The 20,609-nt window shown below is 39.9% G+C and overlaps 3 protein-coding genes across 3 annotated transcripts; 1 reads left to right on the forward strand and 2 right to left on the reverse strand.

Moving 5' to 3' along the window:
• Positions 1 to 2,337: 2,337 nt before the first annotated feature.
• LOC5515579 (coiled-coil domain-containing protein 89) lies at positions 2,338 to 7,115 on the reverse strand. Its single transcript, XM_032385203.2, has 7 exons — positions 6,831 to 7,115; positions 5,694 to 6,181; positions 5,289 to 5,386; positions 4,985 to 5,121; positions 4,215 to 4,297; positions 2,734 to 2,827; positions 2,338 to 2,636 (listed from the first exon to the last, which is right to left on the reverse strand). The coding sequence occupies exons 1-7, from the start codon at positions 6,888 to 6,890 to the stop codon at positions 2,550 to 2,552; spliced, it is 1,047 nt and encodes a 348-aa protein (XP_032241094.2). The 5' UTR covers positions 6,891 to 7,115; the 3' UTR covers positions 2,338 to 2,549.
• Positions 7,116 to 7,367: 252 nt separating this feature from the next.
• Positions 7,368 to 14,671, forward strand: LOC5515536 (actin-related protein 2/3 complex subunit 2). The gene is made up of 12 exons (XM_001635596.3): positions 7,368 to 7,532; positions 7,672 to 7,706; positions 8,815 to 8,873; positions 9,523 to 9,576; positions 10,023 to 10,068; positions 10,188 to 10,244; positions 10,588 to 10,723; positions 11,102 to 11,195; positions 11,453 to 11,579; positions 11,967 to 12,067; positions 12,555 to 12,655; positions 14,258 to 14,671. The coding sequence occupies exons 1-12, from the start codon at positions 7,471 to 7,473 to the stop codon at positions 14,280 to 14,282; spliced, it is 897 nt and encodes a 298-aa protein (XP_001635646.1). The 5' UTR covers positions 7,368 to 7,470; the 3' UTR covers positions 14,283 to 14,671.
• Positions 14,672 to 18,012: 3,341 nt separating this feature from the next.
• On the reverse strand, positions 18,013 to 19,860 carry LOC116619890 (homeobox protein Nkx-2.5-like). The gene is made up of 2 exons (XM_048723265.1): positions 19,684 to 19,860; positions 18,013 to 18,540 (listed from the first exon to the last, which is right to left on the reverse strand). The coding sequence occupies exons 1-2, from the start codon at positions 19,799 to 19,801 to the stop codon at positions 18,155 to 18,157; spliced, it is 504 nt and encodes a 167-aa protein (XP_048579222.1). The 5' UTR covers positions 19,802 to 19,860; the 3' UTR covers positions 18,013 to 18,154.
• Positions 19,861 to 20,609: the final 749 nt, after the last annotated feature.

Below are 20,609 nucleotides of genomic sequence, written 5' to 3' on the forward strand. Positions count from 1 at the left end.
GCCCGTATTTTATCGTGCGCGAATCTCAATTACTGCGACTTCCCAGTCGTGAGTCGCAATCGAAAACTACGGCAAGAGAATGATCCAGCAGGACTATGAGAGGTTTCATTTCTCCTTGTACCTGCTGTCACCAAGTTCTTTTTCTGCCGAAATTTTACGGTGCTTTCCTCCAAACTTGGTATTCAATTCATTGTTTAGACGCTGTGAATTATTTTACTGCATTGTGTGTACGGGTAAAATGAACGCTTTATTTCCTTTTAAAATAATACAAACGCAAAACGCAGTTCGATTATTTCTTGGAAACCTATTTCCCATTGACTTCCATTCACATTGGATGCGACGGCTGGTCTCGATCACTCCAACGTCAGGCCTTGATTGACTACGCGCTAATCCCAAACGATCCCAAACCAGACGACGATCTTGAATCCGCCGAAGTCGCGTGTAATGACAATGAGTTCAATTTGGATAACAGAGAGTTTACAGCTGTTCTCGATGACGTCACGCCGAGGCGTCATATCGTTGCAGCCCCCCGTTGCAGACAGCCTTATGATGTTTCTATGATAAGATATGAGTATTGCCGTTTTTAGTGACATCATCAAAGACGTCATGCTCAGTTGACATATCGTTGCACCCCCCTTGACACCTACATGACATCTGCCAAGTAAGACTGTCTTATGTTGTTTCTATGATAAGATATGAGTATTGCCGTTTTAAGTGACGTCATCGATGACGTCATGCTCAGTTGACATATCGTTACACCCCCCTTGACACCTACATGACATCTGCCAAGTAAGACTGCCTCATGTTGTTTCTATGATGAGATATGAGTATTGCTGTTTTTAGTGAGGTCATATTGTTGCACCCCCCTTGACACCTACATGACATCTGCCAAGTTTGGTTGTCTAATGTTGTTCATATGAGTCAAAATTATAAGTTATAACATTTATGGGCGACGTGTTCTTACATTAATGGTTAACGTGGTTTATAACATTTATGGGCGACGTGTTCTTAAATTTATGGTTGTTATAACATTTATGGGTGACTGTTATTACATTTATGGTTGTTATAACATTTATGGGTGTTATTCCATTTATGGGTGATACAACTGTTAGCCAAAAGGCTTTCAGCTTTTCTAGTTTTAATTATTATTTTTCTCTTCTTTTATGCCCTATTTGGCAATTTAATGGCTTTTATTAAAAAGGTTTTCTCTTGACAATTTGTAGTTCGAGAAAATATCCATAACCCCCATTGAGGGTGTCGGAGGTATGACCCTCTACCACTCTGGAATTTCCATTTTGGATGGCAATTTTGACCCCCCACCCCACTGGATTATCGTCCAGATATAGCACTCGGTACCCCAAACCCCTAGGGAAATTTTGATTTCACAAAAATGTTATGCAAATCCTGGAGAGACTTGATAAAACTTTGAATAATTAACCCTTCTTATTAAGTAAAAAGTCCTCGAAAGATAAGTACAGTTATTTTTTTTTATTTGATATACAAAAAAATGTGTGCATTTTTATATTCGTTTAGCTCTAAGAGCTTTACATGCTAGGATCTCATCCTCAATAACAGGCTATGCAAGGCAGTTTACAATCATAAGTGTGCGTTAGTAATGTAAGTAGTCACTGAGGGTGGTCACTGCCAGGGTTTCTACTTTTCCGCCCCTCCTACCCTCTCAAAACGCCCCTATCAAAAGGACCCGTTGTTTTTGTTTTGATAATGGAAAAACTCCACTGCAAAATAGTTTTGCATTTCAGCGGCTCCAAAAATGGCAGCCCGACACAATGCATTGCGGACATTGTGATTTGGCCTTTTGATAAAACTAGTGATTGCGTAAACATGGCGTAAAAATACATTATTACTATATTTCCATGTCTTAAAAATGATAAGGATGAATTGGCCTTTATTATGAACAGATGGGGGGAGGGGACCTTGAGTATTCGGTTCTGAAGACTTTTCTTACGACGTTTCTCACGAACCAGACCTTCCAGATTTTTCACTCTTGACGATCCCCAACCCCCTGGAAATTCCTGGGCGTTTGACCCCCCCCCGGAATCTCCGCCATGGGGGAGGGGATGGATATTTTCTGGAACTACACAATTTCCATAGCTTTTTTGTTGTAAAGCAAGGATTTCAAGAGGGGGAAAATTCATTATTCCTTCGTTTCTTGCATCTCATATTTTAAAGCAAAATCGATGAGAACAGGTCGGCCAACTCCTACAAACTCCTGCATTCTGATTCTGTATGAGGGCAGCGGTCAGTATACATCGATAACAATACAAAAAATAATGGAGAACAAAACATCGATTAACTTTTCCACTCAAGTCATAGACATTTTTTCGTAATAGATAGTGATATTTTATTTACCTATTTTGAGCTATGCTTTGCTTTAAATGTCATAATTCTAGCTGTTTGAGGCCAAAAAACTAAGCTTAAATATGTGGATATATAGCATATATACACTTCTACGATGGAGTTCACGTTACCACTATAAATATTAAAAAGTATGCATGATAAATGTGACTCTGACCGATTTTGATTATTGTTCAACCAATTAAGCCGCGTAGTTTATCGTTTAGACGCTTCTCTTTCTCCAGAAGTGCGCTGGTGTGCTTCTTGTAAGCCTGGTACTCCTGCAAAACAACAAAGATGATGACAAAACTAGAAACGGGGCTAGTTTTGAGATGTTTAGGAGGACGAGAAGGTAAAGGCGAAGAAGAGATGTCCCACCTTTTGCTGCGCATGGTACATTCTTTCCATCTCATCAACTTGTTTTTTCATTCTTTGAACTTGAGCATTAGACGACATTGCATGCAGCTCCGATCTGAAGTGACAGGGAATGTTTTAGAAAGGCACAATAAAGTAAGTTGAACATGATGATATACAGGTGATGAGGGTACATGATGATACAAGTGATGAGGGTACATGATGATACGGGTGAGGGTACATGATGATACAGGTGATGAGGGTACATGATGATACAAGTGATGAGGGTACATGATGATACAGGTGAGGGTACATGATGATACAGGTGATGAGGGTACATGATGATACAAGTGATGAGGGTACATGGTGATACAAGTGATGAGGGTACATGATGATACAAGTGATGAGGGTACATGATGATACAAGTGATGAGGGTACATGATGATACAAGTGATGAGGGTACATGATGATACGGGTGAGGGTACATGATGATACAGGTGATTGTGATACAGGTGATTGTAAATGATGCAGGTACATAATGAGGGTACATGATGATACAAGTGATGAGGGTACATGATAATACAAGTGATTGTACATGATGCAGGTACATAATGAGGGTACATGACGATACAAGTGATGAGGGTACATGATGATACAAGTGATGATGGTACATGATGATACAGGTGATGGTACATGATGATGCAAGTGATGGTACACGACGATACAGGTGATGGTACATGATGAAACAGGTGATGGTACACGATGATACAGGTGATGGTACATGATGATACAGGTGATTGTTCATGATGCAGGTACATAATGAGGGTACATGATGATACAAGTGATGAGGGTACATGATGATACAAGTGATGATGGTACATGATGATACAGGTGATGGTACATGATGATACAAGTGATGGTACATGATGATACAAGTGATGGTACATGATGATACAAGTGATGAGGGTAAATGATGATACAAGTGATTGTACATGATGCAGGTACATAATGAGGGTACATGATGATACAAGTGATGATGGTACATGATGATGCAGGTGATGGTACATGATGATACAGGTGATTGTTCATGATGCAGGTACATAATGAGGGTACATGATGATACAAGTGATGAGGGTACATGATGATACAAGTGATGAGGGTACATGATGATGCAAGTGATGATGGTACATGATGATACAAGTGATGGTACATGATGATACAAGTGATGGTACATGATGATACAAGTGATGAGGTTCAATGATGATACAAGTGATTGTACATGATGCAGGTACATAATGAGGGTACAGGTGATGGTACATGATGATACAGGTGATGGTACATGATGATGCAGGTGATGGTACATGATGATACAGGTGATGGTACACAATGATACAGGTAATGGTACATGATGATACAGATGATGGTACATGATGATGCAGGTGATGGTACATGATGATGTTGGTGATGGTACATGATGTAGAGATCGTATAGTACATGGTTCTTACGCAAACTTATCCTCCATTTCTCTTAGTGTCTTTTCTGCTTCTTCCAAGCTTGCTGATAATTGCGCATTCTCTTGTTGCTTCTCCTAAAAATAGGCATCAAATCATCAATGTGCAGAAATAAAGACCCTGTGTACAATTTTTTTGGTTCTATTTTGGAAAATGAACTTTGATCACGTTATACATGATTTTATACTGCCACCAGATCTGTCAGACAAGCATTCTATCTGCATCACTGGTTCTTTCTTACAATGTTTGGCTGAGAGTACCATTCTATCTGCATCACTGGTTCTTTCTTACAATGTTTGGCCGAGAGTACCATTCTATCAGCATCACTGGTTCTTTCTTACAATGTTTGGCTGAGAGTACCATTTTTGCTGGTAAAGTATGGGAGTAAATATCAAGAAATCAATTTACCTTTTTCTGAGTTCTGGCATGTACACTAAAACTAAAAAATATAAGTGCAAATATCCAAGGATCCATTATTACCAATGACAAGTAAAAGTAATTTCAACTTGGTCACGATTTTTATCATCCTTTACTGTGGACCACACAAAGAGAGTTGAATTGACATTGCTAACAATGTCTAAAAAAAATATTACACCTTTGAATCGCTTTTTTAAGTGATTTCAGGTTTTCCTTCCCTGTGGTACGAAATTCACTGTCCTGAAATATTGTGGTTTGACATGTTTAAAACAATGCTTGGTAGATTAACCAAGAAATAGTTGAGTAGTAGTGTCAAAACATTTTTCCACATGGAGATCAGTATATACCTTAAGTGCTTTCCCACGATCTACAGCCAGCTGTGCAAACTCGTCTCTCTCCTTCAAAGCAGCAGTAGCCTGATCACGCTGCATGGAAAGTTGATGCTTCACACTCTCCAGTTGGCCTGCTGTCTCAGACTCCTTTCCTATGAAACCACACTTGTAGGTCAGAAGGACAGACAGGCAAAAGACACAGGCTAACTTTCACCAGACAGCCATGGACAATGGTTGACACATGGTTACGAAAAATCGCCAGATTTTTGTGTGTTGGCCTGGTATGCTTTATTTTTACTTGAAAAGAGTGTTCACCTACCTGCAGCACATTTCTCAAAATAAGTAAGTTTATCTTGAAGCTTGCTCACTACTGCTTCATGATGTACTCTTTCTTGTTCCAACTTTTCTTCTGCTTCACTAAAATTATCATGAAATTTATAGCTTTTACATAAAGCTGGGCTTGCAAGGCTTATTAGGGTCTTATAAAAAGGGTGCTTAAAATACCAAATTTCAGCCTATAGGTTCTCAGTCTCTATAGGTTCTTGTATGCTGGTGTCATCATATTGTGCAATGGTATAACATCATTTAATGGCCTGCCACACACTTTTAGGGCATTCGACTCTTTAGCTCCTAAAACAAAATCACCATTCATCTGAATACAAACCTACCTGTCCCTGTGTAATTGTTACAACTCAATAAGGCTGGGCTAGTCAAAACTACTCACATCACTCTCTGCTCTGCTAGTGAGCAATTTGCTTGCAATTGTTTGCTTTCCTCCCTTAGTCTTTCTATCTCCTGATCCCTCTCCTTGACTTTCTCTGCGAACAGGACCTCATTCTCATGAACAAGCTTCTCATTCTCAGATCTCAGCTTCACATTCTGTGTTTTGTAGCTATCTTTTATACTTATCATTTCTTGGTGATTGGCATTGAGAACATCAAATCGTTGCTTTAGTAATGCATGTTTTTTGCTTTCTGTATGTATGGACTCAAGTAATTCCTCCCTCACAGCTTTAATCTCCTTATTTTCTTTTTCAAACCCTATTGACTTCTTTGTGCACTCATCTGCTCTTTGTTTCAAGATGCAAATAAGTTCAGCTTGTTGATCAATCCGAGAACGGAGCATGGAATTCTCTGAAATGTCATCTTTCGAAAGAGCACGTAGCTTTTCCAGATTATTTTTCATTTCATCATGAGCTTCAGGGCCAGTGTCCTGTAAAAATTTGCATTTGTTAGTACATTAAGTTATAAAAATGTTTTGTATTATTGATGCATTAGTGTTTGTTTGTAGACATAAAAAATTAATTTGCATTATTAGTAGTGCTTATCCTGTAAATAATATATAGCATATCAAACCCTATATACCTATTTCAAATAATGTTGCACTCGAGAATTCATGTTTCTTAACCCACCGTGGTTCATGAGTAGCGTATAAATGGCTGAAACCTTGTATCTGAAAGCTGTGTGAATGTTCAAAAGAACACAAACAAGAAACTTAGATTTGTATTTATTTTCTTTTATTTGCTTATTTACTTGATACCCATGAAGCACTGCGGGTTACGATACACAGATTCACTGGATGCAGCCATATCATCTGTGGAAGGTACATTTCAATTCATATATGAAACTCTATCAAAGGTTTTTAGGTTTTCACTCCAAACAAAACTTTCTACAGCAAACTATTTATCAATAATTTTGTTTATACTCTGCCAGGTTCTTATTATTTTAAGGCACCCTTAGTAACGATCATGGGATTATTTGAATTAAGTACTTAGGTATAACAAACACCGACAGCTCGCAAATAGTATATTCTAGTTTGAGGCTACAAATTGGTGTAGATTAATCGTTTGTGTGTATCCAACCTTGCTATTTTGAACCATCTGCCGTAGGTCCTTCGGAGATCTTCCCCCACTGGAAGCCATACACAAAAATATTTCGGTAGTTTTAGCAAGACCCACTCCAACTCCAAGATATTTATTATCTGAAAAGGCACGAATCCGTCTAGTAATGGATAAGACAGGATTATTAGGCAGTCTTTGCTCTTTTACCAATAAAGCGTAAGAAAAAGGATGTTGACATTCTTTCGCTTTTTGTCAAAAATCAACAAGTCGATTTGTTTTTCACACTTCTGTTTTTTTACAAACACCGCTGGCTTTTTTGCGGCTCAAGAGTCACTGAGTCGCTAGATAGGATACAGAATACTGATATTTTTTTATCAAACACTCTCAAATACACCTTTGAAAGCTACGCAAAAGTCGCCAAAAAGAAGAGAGCTTGACCATTTTGACGATTTTAATGCAGTAATAGAGAAAAGGGAAAAAAGGGGAAAAAAAAAGAATACTGTAGTCATATCTAGGGTCCAGCCTTACGTGGGTAATACACTGAAGCGAGGCTATCAGGTCACGTGATGGGAAGGAGGCAACGTCGCCATCTTGCATTCTTCCTTTTGCTTCCTGTTGAGATTTGTCGAGGGGTTTGGAATACGCTTGCTTCGTCTACAACATGATTTTACTAGAGATAAACAACAGGATTATAGAGGATACCCTACGGGCTAAGTTTTCTGGGTATATATGATTTGTATGTGATATTTATCTGTGTCTTCGCTGTACACACCTCTCTGTCAAGTATTTTTATCGGTGAAGCCTTCAGCAGTAAGAACTTTCTGTATGTTGAGCCGAGCTTTGTTTATTTCTTTTCTTATAGTGGCAAGTTCGAGTCCGTTGAGGTCACGATTGCAGGTTTGTTGCTTTGTTGAGTATATCCTTTCCTTGTGGATTTTGCACTGAATATTGCTAGTACAACTCACTATTAAAGTTAAATAACATATAAGTACATAAGTAATATGTTTATTTATCATCCAGAAATGAGTCTAAATAAAGGGTATTGGTTGTTAGTATTATCACATGATCCTCCGCTTTTGTAATCTTTGTTTGTTGTTTATCAAGGGTAGCATATTTAACCTAATATACAGTTTTCTAACATATGGCCCTCGGTTAGTAAGCACTGTCACTGGGGGTGGTCACAGCCAGAGGGTTTATTGCGTCCCCAGTGGTTCTTTTACGTCCCTTCGGTTCAGGTTAGTGTAGTGCAGCTTGAAGAGACGGGACCTCCAGTTTAGTGTCCTTATCCGAAAAGACTGGAAACACGGGAGAATAACTTCAACTCACTTGTAACAAATTCGATTCAAGGCAGGAACCCAGAAAAATCCCCAGTTTGAGCCAGGATTCGAACCTGGGCCACAGCGCTGAGAGGCCGACGCGCTAACACACTAGGCCACCCATGCTTCCACACTTTTACTGTATGTCAAACCATATCCTACCTGTAGACAAGGGCTGCAGTATCCTCACCCCCCCCCCCCCCCTCCTACCCTCTCCCTGTACTAATTGGGGCCATTTTGTTTGACCACTTACTTGTGTTGACCTGTTTCCACTTTCATTGGTTTGTGTAGTAGTGATCATACACAGTGCACACTAGTAGTTGTGTCGTCAGCAGCGCGTGCAAGAGCTCAAAACAGCTTACTTGCATCAAAACTGGCAACCTGGTTCTTCCGGATGGGAATCTACCACAATAATCAATTTTCTCACGTTCACTAGCCAACCCAGGCTTATATACATATTTATCTCTCTAAACTGGCAGCCTAAAGCTAACTTGGATTGAGAGCAGTGTGGAAGCATGGCTTATGTAAAACAAAATAAATTTTGACCAGTGATAGGCTGCACTCAACCCAGGAAAGACGTCCTTAGAAAATTTGTTTTTAATGGTCTAACTTAGTAATTCAATAGTTTTTTGTACAGCCTGCCAGAAATCATATGTGTACAATTATGTATCTTTTGTATCTTATTATAGACTTTGATGGGGTTCAGTTCCACATCTCTAATCCAGATGGGGAAAAATCTAAACTACGGGTAAGTAACAAGCAACACACCTAGAAATTTAACTCAAACTTTAACCCTAAACATTCTGCTACAGTCATCAGAAAGGGAAACAAACATTGCTTTATTGAAAGTCATTTTCAACATTTTCATCATTTTTATCATTTCTTTGTAAAGTATCTTCCTAGATATTGTCAGCTATTTCATACACTTAAATTAAAAAAGATCTCTAATAGCAAAGGGTAAATGTCAAAATGGTAGTTCTTAAATGGAAAAGTTCTTATGGATACAAATCAATCAAATAAAGGTGATGAATGATCTCCAGCAATGTCAAAGCCATACATAGTTGTTCTTTTATAATAGCTGCATTTAATACTGTATATAAACCTGCCTTAGGGACATAAATGAGACCTGTACTGTACTGTGTGGTATTTCAGTCATAGAACTGCCATACACTAATTTGGATTTACCATTTGCCATTTGGAATACAGCTAAGGTGTGTATCAAATGCAAAAGCACAAACATCGCTCCTTCTAAGTTTGTAGAGTTTGTTTGGGAGTTTGTAAAATAAGGCATGTGCTATGTCCTATCAAATAATGCACACACTTTATTGGGTAGTGCCTGGCCCAACTTGGCCTGATGTAAGTTATGCATTACTGATGTTATCACATTTCTTTGATAGGTCAGCATTACAATGAAATTCTACAAGGACCTTCAGAAGTATGGGGCTGATGAGGTAATTCAAGAGAGCCAATCATGCCACCATTTTACCCAATACATGATATTTATTTGAAGCAGAATTTGCTCAACTGAATGTTGTACATAAAAAATAAACTTAATGAACAATGAAAAAATTCAGTACTTTGATCACAAAATGTCTTACACCAACAAAGAAACAACTTGAATGCGAACAAGGCTAAACTAGCTGAACTTCAGACTATACAGAAATATATAAGAAAATGGGTAATTTAGAAATTATTAATGTTTTATATAACAAATATTAGATAAAAGTCCAATTTAAAGATATAATACTGTATGTAGACTATAGTGAGTATTAGGAAGGCTATTAACATATAACATGCTCAATCATTTTCTGCATTGGCAGCCACATAATGTCAGGCTCCACCCTGTGATTGAAGAGAAATAAGACATTCTAACTTAACCATGTTACTTTTGTTGCAGCTTCTCAAGAATATCTATAAAGATTACATAACCAGCCCAGAAGATGGTAACAATTACTCATATACAATATATAGTATATAGTACAATTCATCTTATATAATATATAGTATATAATAAATTCCTATTTGTTATTTAATGTTGATTGTATTCTTTTTTGTCTCATAGGATATGACGTCAGCTTGCTTTTTGATCTTGAGAATCCTCCTCCAGAGAGTGAAAGAGGTATATCAGAGAAGTGAAGTTGTTAGGTCTTTGATAATGGGCCCCAGACTTCAGTCAAACATAGATGGAAGCAGGAGAGCTGTTCTTATACAATGGAAGGGCTTGAGTCAAATTCCAAATGGACTGAGAGGACAGTTAACAGCATTTATTAGGGATGTTAGCAGCATATACTTGGGTAGGGGGGGGGGGGGGCTAGGCATGAAGTACCCCCCCCCTGGGTAAATGTGATTAAAACTTCATCTTTAATAAACAATGTTTATCCACCAAACCCAAAACAAACTGCTTCCTTGTCCACTGCCTTTGTCAGCCATCAATGATCCAGTTTCTTTTTTTTTTTTGACAGAGCAAGTTATCAACAAGGTGGCAATGTTGAAGAGAAATTGTTTTGCATCTGTCTTTGAGAAGTATTTTGATTATCAAGCTGCTGGTTCAGGAGGCGAGCAACATGCTGTCATCCACTATAGAGATGACGAGACTTTGTAAGTTTTCAGTTTTTGGTACTGCTTTGTATGTAGATGTCAGGGTCCACCATGTTATTGGTTACCCAGGCTTGTAGTTTTGTAGGCTAGAAAGTCTTGTTTAATTGGTTACCCATGCTCCTTTAGTAGGCAGGAAAGTCTTGTTTTATTGGTTACCCAGGCTTGTTTTGTTGGCTGGAAAGTCTTGTTTTATTAGTTGGAAAGGCTTGTTCAGTGTTGGTTGGAAAGGTTTGTTTAGTGTGGTTTGGAAAGGCTTGTTGGAAAGTTTGGCTGAGCTAACCAAACCCACCTTCTAGCAGGCTAACACTAAACAAGCCTATTATTTTTCAATGGTCCCTAATACAACTAGTAAATTGAGTCATTGTTTTTCATTTCTAGATATCTACAGGCCACTGAAGATCGAGTCACAGTCATTTTCAGCACTGTCTTCAAAGATGATGATGATATAATCATTAGTAAAGTGTTTATGCAGGTAAAACCCCTGGTTTATTGATAACCACTAAAGGCTATTGTCAACAGCATTACATCCGGAGAATAACCACCAGCACTTTTATCATTTTTGTAACACTCCTCACTTCATCAACGACATTGTGACTGTATACGAGGTTATATCCTCTGTAGATGTAATGTTCTGTTGTGTTTATTTTACCAAAAGAAGCTGCAAGACACCTCCGTAAATTCTTTAAACCACTGTCATTATCTTTATAACATGCTTTGTGTTTACTGCAGGAATTCAAGGAAGGTCGTCGTGCAAGCCAGACTGCCCCCCAAGTCCTCTTCAGCCATAAAGACCCCCCTAGGGAGCTTCAAGGGACAGGAGCTAGCACAGGCGAAAACATTGCATATATCACTTTTGGTGGGTGGCCACATGTGCTGATTCAACAAACTTAAAAGTTAATAATTCCAACCAAAGTTATTAAATTTCTTCTTGAATCTCACGTTTTATAAAAATATCAGCACTAAATTGCATCTTTTGTGAGGGATGTTGAAATATATTTTGCAAGAACAATTTTTATTTTTCAGGGCTAATACATTGTTCCCTTTTCCCCCCAAATTTTAACCTGGATGTTCTAACAATAATGTTTCTTTGCATAATATTTTCATGTGATAGGTGTTGCTCAATACCATTGTTTGCATTGAATGTAAACTAGTCCTATCATACTAGATGCTATGGGCTGGCCGTAAAGTGGTAATTTTCTCTGTTACCATTTTCATTACAATCTATGACTCTAATTTTTTTCAGTTCTGGAACCAAGACATACCAACCCTAAAGCTCGAGAGGGCACAATCAACCTGATCCATACGTTCAGAAACTACCTCCACTATCATATCAAGTGCTCTAAGGTATTCCTTTACAACAAAACCAATTTGATTCACATATCCAAAAACTACTTTCCTTCAGTATTAACTGAAGACCTTCAAGTTAAGCTACAAACACACAGAGACCTTCACCAAGCTACAGCACACTACATCGCCAACTTGAGCCATACACTCAACATGCCTACTTTTGTTTGTTATCACACCCCTAACTTGATCCAAACATTGCAAAAATATCCTCAATACAGCGGGCATCAAGTGATCTAAGGTATATCCCTAACACCAATCGATTGACCCACATACAGTATTATGTAACTAGTTCAATACCGAAGGCATCATATAATATAAGGTATATCTCCAACACAAATAGATTCACCCACATACAGTATTAAGAGATACTCCAGAGTACACTACAACACCATTAACTTGCCGATGTATTCAGAAACTATAGTGGCTTTGCTATCTTGTGGAGTGTCCTAATTCTTTGATAACTTTTTTCCTTGCCCTTTTGTAGGCATACCTGCATACTCGCATGCGAGCGCGCACTGCAGACTTCATCAAGATCCTGAACAGAGCACGGCCTGAACCCAAAACCACGGAAAAGAAGACTATCACGTAAGTATCATTTAATACCCACCTAATTAGCGGGTCGTCTCAAGACTATCATGTAATTACCCACCTCATTAGCGGGTCTACTCAAGACTATAATTTTTAAATGATTAAAATACCCACTTCATTAGCGGGTCGACTCAAGACTATAACGTAAGTACCCACCCCATTAGCAGGTCGACTCAAGACTATCATGTAATTACCCACCTCATAGCGGGTCGACTCAACACTATCACGTAAGTGCCTACTTCATTAGCGGGTCGACTCAAGACTATCATGTAATTACCCACCTCATTAGCGGGTCGACTCAACACTATCACGTAAGTGCCCACTTCATTAGCGGGTCGACTCAAGACTATCACATAATTACCCACCTCATTAGCGGGTCGACTCAAGACTATCATGTAATTACCCACCTTATTAGCGTGTCGACTCAAGACTATCACGTAATTACCCACCTCATTAGCAGGTCGACTCAAGACTATCATGTAATTACCCACCTCATTAGCGGGTCGACTCAAGACTATCACGTAATTACCCACCTCATTAGCGGGTCGACTCAAGACTATCATGTAATTACCCACCTCATTTACGGGTCGACTCAAGACTATCACGTAATTACCCACCTCATTAGCGGGTCGACTCAAGACTATCACGTAATTACCCACCTCATTTACGGGTCCACTCAAGACTATCATGTAATTACCCACCTCATTAGCGGGTCGACTCAAGACTATCACGTAATTACCCACCTCATTTACGGGTCGACTCAACACTATCACGTAATTACCCACCTCATTAGCGGGTCGACTCAAGACTATCATGTAATTACCCACCTCATTAGCGGGTCGACTCAAGACTATCATGTAATTACCCACCTCATTAGCAGGTCAACTCAAGACTATCACGTAATTACCCACCTCATTAGCGGGTCGACTCAAGACTATCACGTAATTACCCACCTCATTAGCGGGTCGACTCAAGACTATCATGTAATTACCCACCTCATTAGCGGGTCGACTCAAGACTATCATGTAATTACCTACCTCATTAGCGGGTCAACTCAAGACTATCACGTAATTACCTACCTCATTAGCGGGTCAACTCAAGACTATCACGTAATTACCCACCTCATTAGCGGGTCGACTCAACACTATCACGTAATTACCCACCTCATTAGCGGGTCGACTCAAGACTATCATGTAATTACCCACCTCATTAGCGGGTCGACTCAACGACTCAAGACTATCACGTAATTACCCACCTCATTAGCGGGTCGACTCAAGACTATTGCGTAAGTACCCACCTCATTAGCGGGTCGACTCAAGACTATCACGTAATTACCCACCTCATTAGCGGGTCGACTCAAGACTATCATGTAATTACCCACCTCATTAGCGGGTCGACTCAAGACTATCATGTAATTACCCACCTCATTAGCGGGTCGACTCAAGACTATCATGTAATTACCCACCTCATTAGAGGGTCGACTCAAGACTATCACGTAAGTGCCTACCTCATATACTCATAGACTCAATATCGCCCTTATGGTTAGCAAGATTGTAAACTCCAGGATTGCATTAACACGTGTGCTTGTATTGTTTTTAGTGGTAAAACATTTGTACGACAGTAGCTTCAATAACAAAAACTACATGCTCAACAATTGGAAAGCTATTCACCATCGTGACAAGACGTCGAGACACGTTTCTTAAAGTGGATACTATAACTCCAGCTAGATACAAATTCTATTATTTTTGTGCACAGTTATGTAAAATGGATTATAGAATGTTTCTTTATATTCCCATGCTGAATCACAAAAATGTAACTTGATAGCATTTGATATCCTAAAATGTTTTTATTGATGTTAGCAGTTCGTTTGGAGGCATCCGGTAAATCAATCTGACTTCAACTCTTTGCAAAAAAATACATAGGGTGTATATCATTGTCAAAGAGCTGTGGTCAGATATAGAATAATAAAAATCGTAAAAGGTGCGATCAAAATAAATTTAAAATGTTTTCTAATATTGTATGATTTTGTCTGGAAGAGGGGCCTCGAAATGGGGGGATTAATAGAGCTTTTCCGTATATAATGTTGGGATGGGTGGGGGCTCATATGACAACTGATGTAATGGTGGGGAGGGGGTTTACATATAATCACAGGTTGGAATGGAAGAGGGCTTAAACATCATAATGTTTTGCTCTGCGAGAAACGGTCATATACAGTTAATTAAAAGCAAATTTTTGTATAAGTTTTGATAGTCACAATTTCTTTAAAAAAACTCTTGGACTCTTGTTTTTCCTATATACTTCATTTTGCCTCTTCAGTTCCACCTTAATATCAAGTGTAAAGGGCACTTCCTTATGTAGATTTGCTTGCCAGTTTTCGAGTTTTTTATCTTGCAGTCGAGCGCTAGTGTGGATGCGGCCTCCTCAACAGTCTGTTCCTCAAGGAAAAGCCTCCTCTCAGTATCTAGCACTAGTGTGAACACAGGCTTACTATTCTCTCGTTATCATCAGAATTATTTCCCATAAATAATTACAAAAAATCGATTTCTTTTTACGATTTATTGACATCAAAGACAACTTTATGAGATCTTATTCGACCTTTATTTTGTGATAGATCATTTGGAAATAATTGTGATGATAACAACGGGAGGATGGTAAGCCTGTGGTGTGAATGCGGCCTGTGAGATATTCCCCATAAGTCTGCTATTCGTCAAGGAATAGCCAACTCTCAGTATCTAGCGCTAGTGTGAATGCGGCCTGTAAGATATTCCTCATCAGTCTATTTCTCAAGAAAAAGTCTCCTTTCAGTATTTCAAACCACGTACTCGCGATATTCGTCATCGAGATCATCTTTTTCGCACTCTCGCTTCCAAACACTAGCTTTGTTATCGGTTGTGTCGCCTTCTTGCTGAAAGAGACTTTTATTTGAATGTTGATCTGCATCTAAGCTCTCATTTGCATGCTGAGCGTGGTAGTCAACCTTGGATTGGTTATGGGGTATTTTGTGCTCATAGACTTCTTCTTCTCCCGTTCTTGTTGTACCCCTGACGTGTGATTCCTCGTCGTACCCTGATATTGTGGGATCCCTGGGTTCATTGCGGTCATGAAGAAGCTTATCTTCGCAACCCTCGTTATCCCCTGTTATTGTGGGATCCCTGTGGGGCCCCTTGTTACCCTCGGACATTGTGGGATTTCTGGATTCATTGGAGTCTGGGGATAACATATTCTCGTGGCTTCCATTCACCTCTATTTCACACAGTTCGTTGCTTTTCGCGCCGTACTTTAGATATTTAATCATGTGTGGGGTGTTTTCAGAAAAGGATCTGTTTTCATCTGTATCTGAATACATGCCTGAGCTAAAAGCGCAGTCCACCACCTGCTTGCACTTGTTTTCGGCTCTGCTCTCATTGGCAGACTCTCTCGTCATGGTGTCGGTAGCCACATCTGTGGACGCTAAGCTGAACATCCTCAGACGGGATGGGCAACGCAACGATCTGAGGGCGGGGATTACTTTAAGCACCTCTCTCCGCAGATTGGACATGTACCAGCAGAAGAAAAATGGATGAGACGCAGAATTGATTAAGATAAGAAAAACGGTAAAACTATACACTGTTGAGCCATATTGGGCGTCTGGATCAAAGTAGCTCAGGGTGTAAAAGGTGTAGTTGGGTGTGCGGCAAATCATGTGCACCACCGTCATCAGGATCAGCATCCGCGTCACGCGTTTTCGCGCGTTAATCCGCGCAGCCCGCGATACCTCGTTAACTGCTTTGTGCTTCTTCCATAGACTGTAGAGAATTATGGAATACAGCACATACATGGCGATGACTGAGGAGTTACCTGCGAAGAATGCAAATGCCACGTACGCTTTAGGGCTAGCCCATTCTGGCCAGTTCTCCATGCAAAAGTGCAAGTCATGGTCGAAACGTAACACGAGTAAACTTGGTAGATTGAAAGCGAATGAGGAGATCCAACAGGCCCACGCGAGCCACACGAGGCGAGACTTCGTGACGCGCAGTCCCGCTTTGTGAGGGTGAACAACTGCAAAGAATCTCTCGAGCGCGATGATGGTCAAAAAACCACTTGCAGCCGTGGCCGATGTCCATATAAAGTTTCCTCCAGTCACAAGCTTGCAGATGTAATCGCTGGAGGTAGTGTTCGGATAAGTTATGGCGTGATTAAGAACATGCCTTGGAATGATGAAGACTCCGGTCAAGATATCCGTCACAGAAAGATGGAGAATCAAGAGGTTCATCGGAGTGTGAAACGAACGCTTCTTATAAATCGCTAGAAACAGTATCACGTTAAAAGCGATATCAAGAATCACGAAGATTGCGAAGAACACAGTTAGCGCGATATCCAGGCTGCTCGCCATGATTACTGCACTGGACAGGCCTCAGCGCAAAATAGGTGTTTATTGCCCTAATATAATGGTAATCCGATCGGCGCTGACTTGTGCCGAGATTATTACCTATTTGTCATATCAGGTGAGGGGTTTTCCGTCGCATCGTTGTTTACGTTGTTTTAGCTACGTCAAGCTCCGCTATAAGCATGGCTATCTCTCTGTATATTTAATAATGTTAATAGGGGTCTCTCGTATTCAAATCATTGGCCTTATGGGTGGCTGTTCACACTCTGCAAACATTCTGTTAAAATCGGCATCATTTGAATATATATTGCTTTATTTTATTGACCGACGTAATGAGACGGGGCAGAAAGCGGATGTTTTGACAAACAATTCAAGGGTTTAAGTTAGAAAAGTTACAAAGCTGCCTTATGAGCCTTCTACCGCTTTTAAACATTAAAAAAGAAATCATGTCCTCACACCTCGTGCTGAAACAAATTGAAAGTGGTCATTATTAAGAAATTATGTAGATATTCGCTTTTCATTTCATTTTCCAGTATGAGGCGCGCGTGTCAGATTGTTATTTGTGTTGATTGGAGATTATTTAATTAGTAGATAATTAGTAGCTCTTTGAATTTATCGGTTGCGACTGGCCACTGCCATTCAATACAAATGATGCTCATTTCCGCATGACTAAAATTTTGGACGATTTATGCGCCTCCCTACGCGTAACCTCGGACAATCAAAGGGTCGAATAGAAATTTGCTTATAACCATGAACGCAAACATTTTACTCGCGTTTATAAACGTTTCACCCTTTTTTTGGAGGGGGGGGGGGGGGGGGTGGGGGGGCGGCAGTTTGCCTTGAGTTGATAACGCAACAATGCAGAAAATATTGGGTTCAAATTCCAGAGGGTTCTTCGAAGGTCGAGGGGGGGGGGGGGGGGGTTGATTGGGAACATTTAAGATAAGTGTGAATAGGTCCTGTTTTAGGATACGAATAGTTCACTGGGTGCACGGCAATAGCGATTTTGATTAAACACATTTTTAAATACAGATATTACAGATAGCTTGGACTATCCTACAATACAAAGGGTGACCGCGTAGGAGAGCTCTACGCATAACAATGATTGGATATGCGTGACAACATTCATATCACAAGCCAAAGACAATGAATGGGGCATTCAAGGGCGGGTATCCATGATAATCTGACAGACTCGGCCCAGTCCGTGCTCGGCAGTTGTAACACAGGCATGCGCTGTAAGGCATCCATGGGGGACGTGGCGGCACTGATTGGTTACTTGTTATTTCTCTTTCTTTTGTTTTGTATCGTTTGTTCTGGAACCAGACCTTGACTTGTTTCGCTGTCAGGTTAACAGCTCGAGCCAGTTGATCGCGTTCAGTGTAGGACAAATATGGTTTCTCGAGAAATTTTTTCTCCAGTTGTTTCCTCTGAACCTTGCTAAACAGAACTCTTTGTTTGCGTTTTCTGTGTGAAGGTATTCTTTCTGATTTTGGCTGTTCTTGCTTATCTTGGCCATCTAGAGGTTAACAAAATGAATTCTGTACATTAGTCTCAATGACCAACTTCAAAGTTATCCGTACGGCCAGCCTTACACTAAGTGCGAGCTTCTGCTCTTTTTTGTCAAAATGGATTTGAGAAATATACGAAGTTTAAACTTATAACCGTTTTACTTTGTATTTAAATGCCACTTACTATGTCACACATTATACAGTTAGTGTTGGTAGGTCGAGGATCATGTATCCATTGTCCATGCTCGTGGCCAGGGTGGGGTGAGGTGGGGTGGGGTGCATTGGGACGCGCACACCCACCCTTTAAGCGCTAGAAAATGGGCCATTTTCTCCATTTTTTACATATCATATATATTACTACATACCTCCTCCCCACATCTGCTCAGTAAATTCTGCCTACACACAGATCCTCGTAATTTTAAAACCCCAGAAAAGCCCTATTTCCCAGCTACATACGGCTTTGGTACGCTTTTAAACAATTGAATTACTTGATGAAGCCAGATAAACGTATATTGAGAGGAACTTGGTTTCACCCAGTTACTCTCTTACCCACCCTATGAAACGTACTATATGCGGCTGAAAGGTACTTGTAAGAAGTATCAGAATAATTGAAGTAAGAGGAACTCTTTCTCACCTTGTCATACTATACTTGTGAAGTACTTGCAAGAAGTATCAGAATAATACACCACTCTGTAACAAACCCGGCGAAACCTGACCCGACTGACATTTTCGACCTACCCAACGCGAGCTTTTAGCCTCCCCAGCACATGGTGAAATTTCTAAGTCAACCCGGAAGAGGTTCTTTTTTGCCTCACGAGTAAATTAAGTGACCGGCGGTAAATAAAATTTTGCTGACCCGGTGACAATTGGCAAACCCGTTGAGTTCCCCAAAAAACTGACGTAAATCGACGAGTTCGCCGGTTTCCGACGAGTAAGTTAAGTGACCGGCGGTAAATAAAAATTAGTTGACCCGGTTGAAATTGGCAAATCCGGTGAGTTCCCCCAAAAAACTGACGTAAATCGACGAAGGTTTTGCCGGTTTTGTTACAAAGGGTGTAATAATCATTGAGGTAAGAGGAACTTCTGTCCCATATACTTGTTGTAACTAAGGGAGAATCACTTGAAAGAAGAACTATATATATCAGTCTAACCTTTCTTTGCTATCTCCGCGGCAGTATCACCACAAGACATGAGCCTTATTTTGCTCACACCCTGTGTGGCGGTATGGCCCGCTAATAGCCCGGGCTCGGGCCTCGAGAAAAAGCTCATACTCGGGGAACGGGCACTCGTGAAATGGTCGCGCTTTTGTTATTACGTGGACTTTGAAAGGATAAGTTAATAACACTATTAGCCGGTGATGCAGGCACTTTGGATTTAGCCGTAGTATCCCTTTACCGATAAAAGGTGCCCTTGAATCATATAACCAGCAATAGAATGCTTGTGGGGTTGAACAATTCTTAACGCAAAAAGGTTTCGTTACCATTAATCTATTTGATTACGTAGGTGATATGTGTTATTCTATAAATATTTCTAACCACTTTACCAATAGTAAAGTTTTTTAGTCTCTCTTCTATATATGATCATAAGATTTTGGTACTAAAAGCCATAATATTTATTTCTACCATTAAAGGAACCAATTAAAATCAGTGAGCCTGTACGTTACTAAGTTACGGACCCTTGATTTAGCGGTAACTATGTTAGTGCGATTCGGGTAGTTCGCCCGTCACGGAGTAATAGCTTTAGATTACACATCGTATAACTATAACCTGGCCTGGTTTTCTACGTTTTTCGTGAAATCGTTAAAAATCATTAGGGAAAATAAAAGTGCGGAAATCGATAATATTGATTTTTGGGATTTATCCAATTCTATAACGGAAGCTTAGAAAAACGTTTTTATCCACGGGGAAGGGCCAAAACGGCAAACTAACGAATGACGAGGGAGACATGAGAATATAGAACAACATTTAGCATGCAATGCAGGCCTTGTTTTTATAGCGAAAAATCAGCACAAGCAATTCGTAGCTACCACCTTGATTTTGAGCAAAAATGAAAAACGAGGGGAGGGGGCGGGAAAGGA

Source organism: Nematostella vectensis, chromosome 2, assembly GCF_932526225.1.
Source record: "Nematostella vectensis chromosome 2, jaNemVect1.1, whole genome shotgun sequence".
In the NCBI taxonomy this organism is placed as follows: Eukaryota; Metazoa; Cnidaria; class Anthozoa; order Actiniaria; family Edwardsiidae; genus Nematostella; species Nematostella vectensis.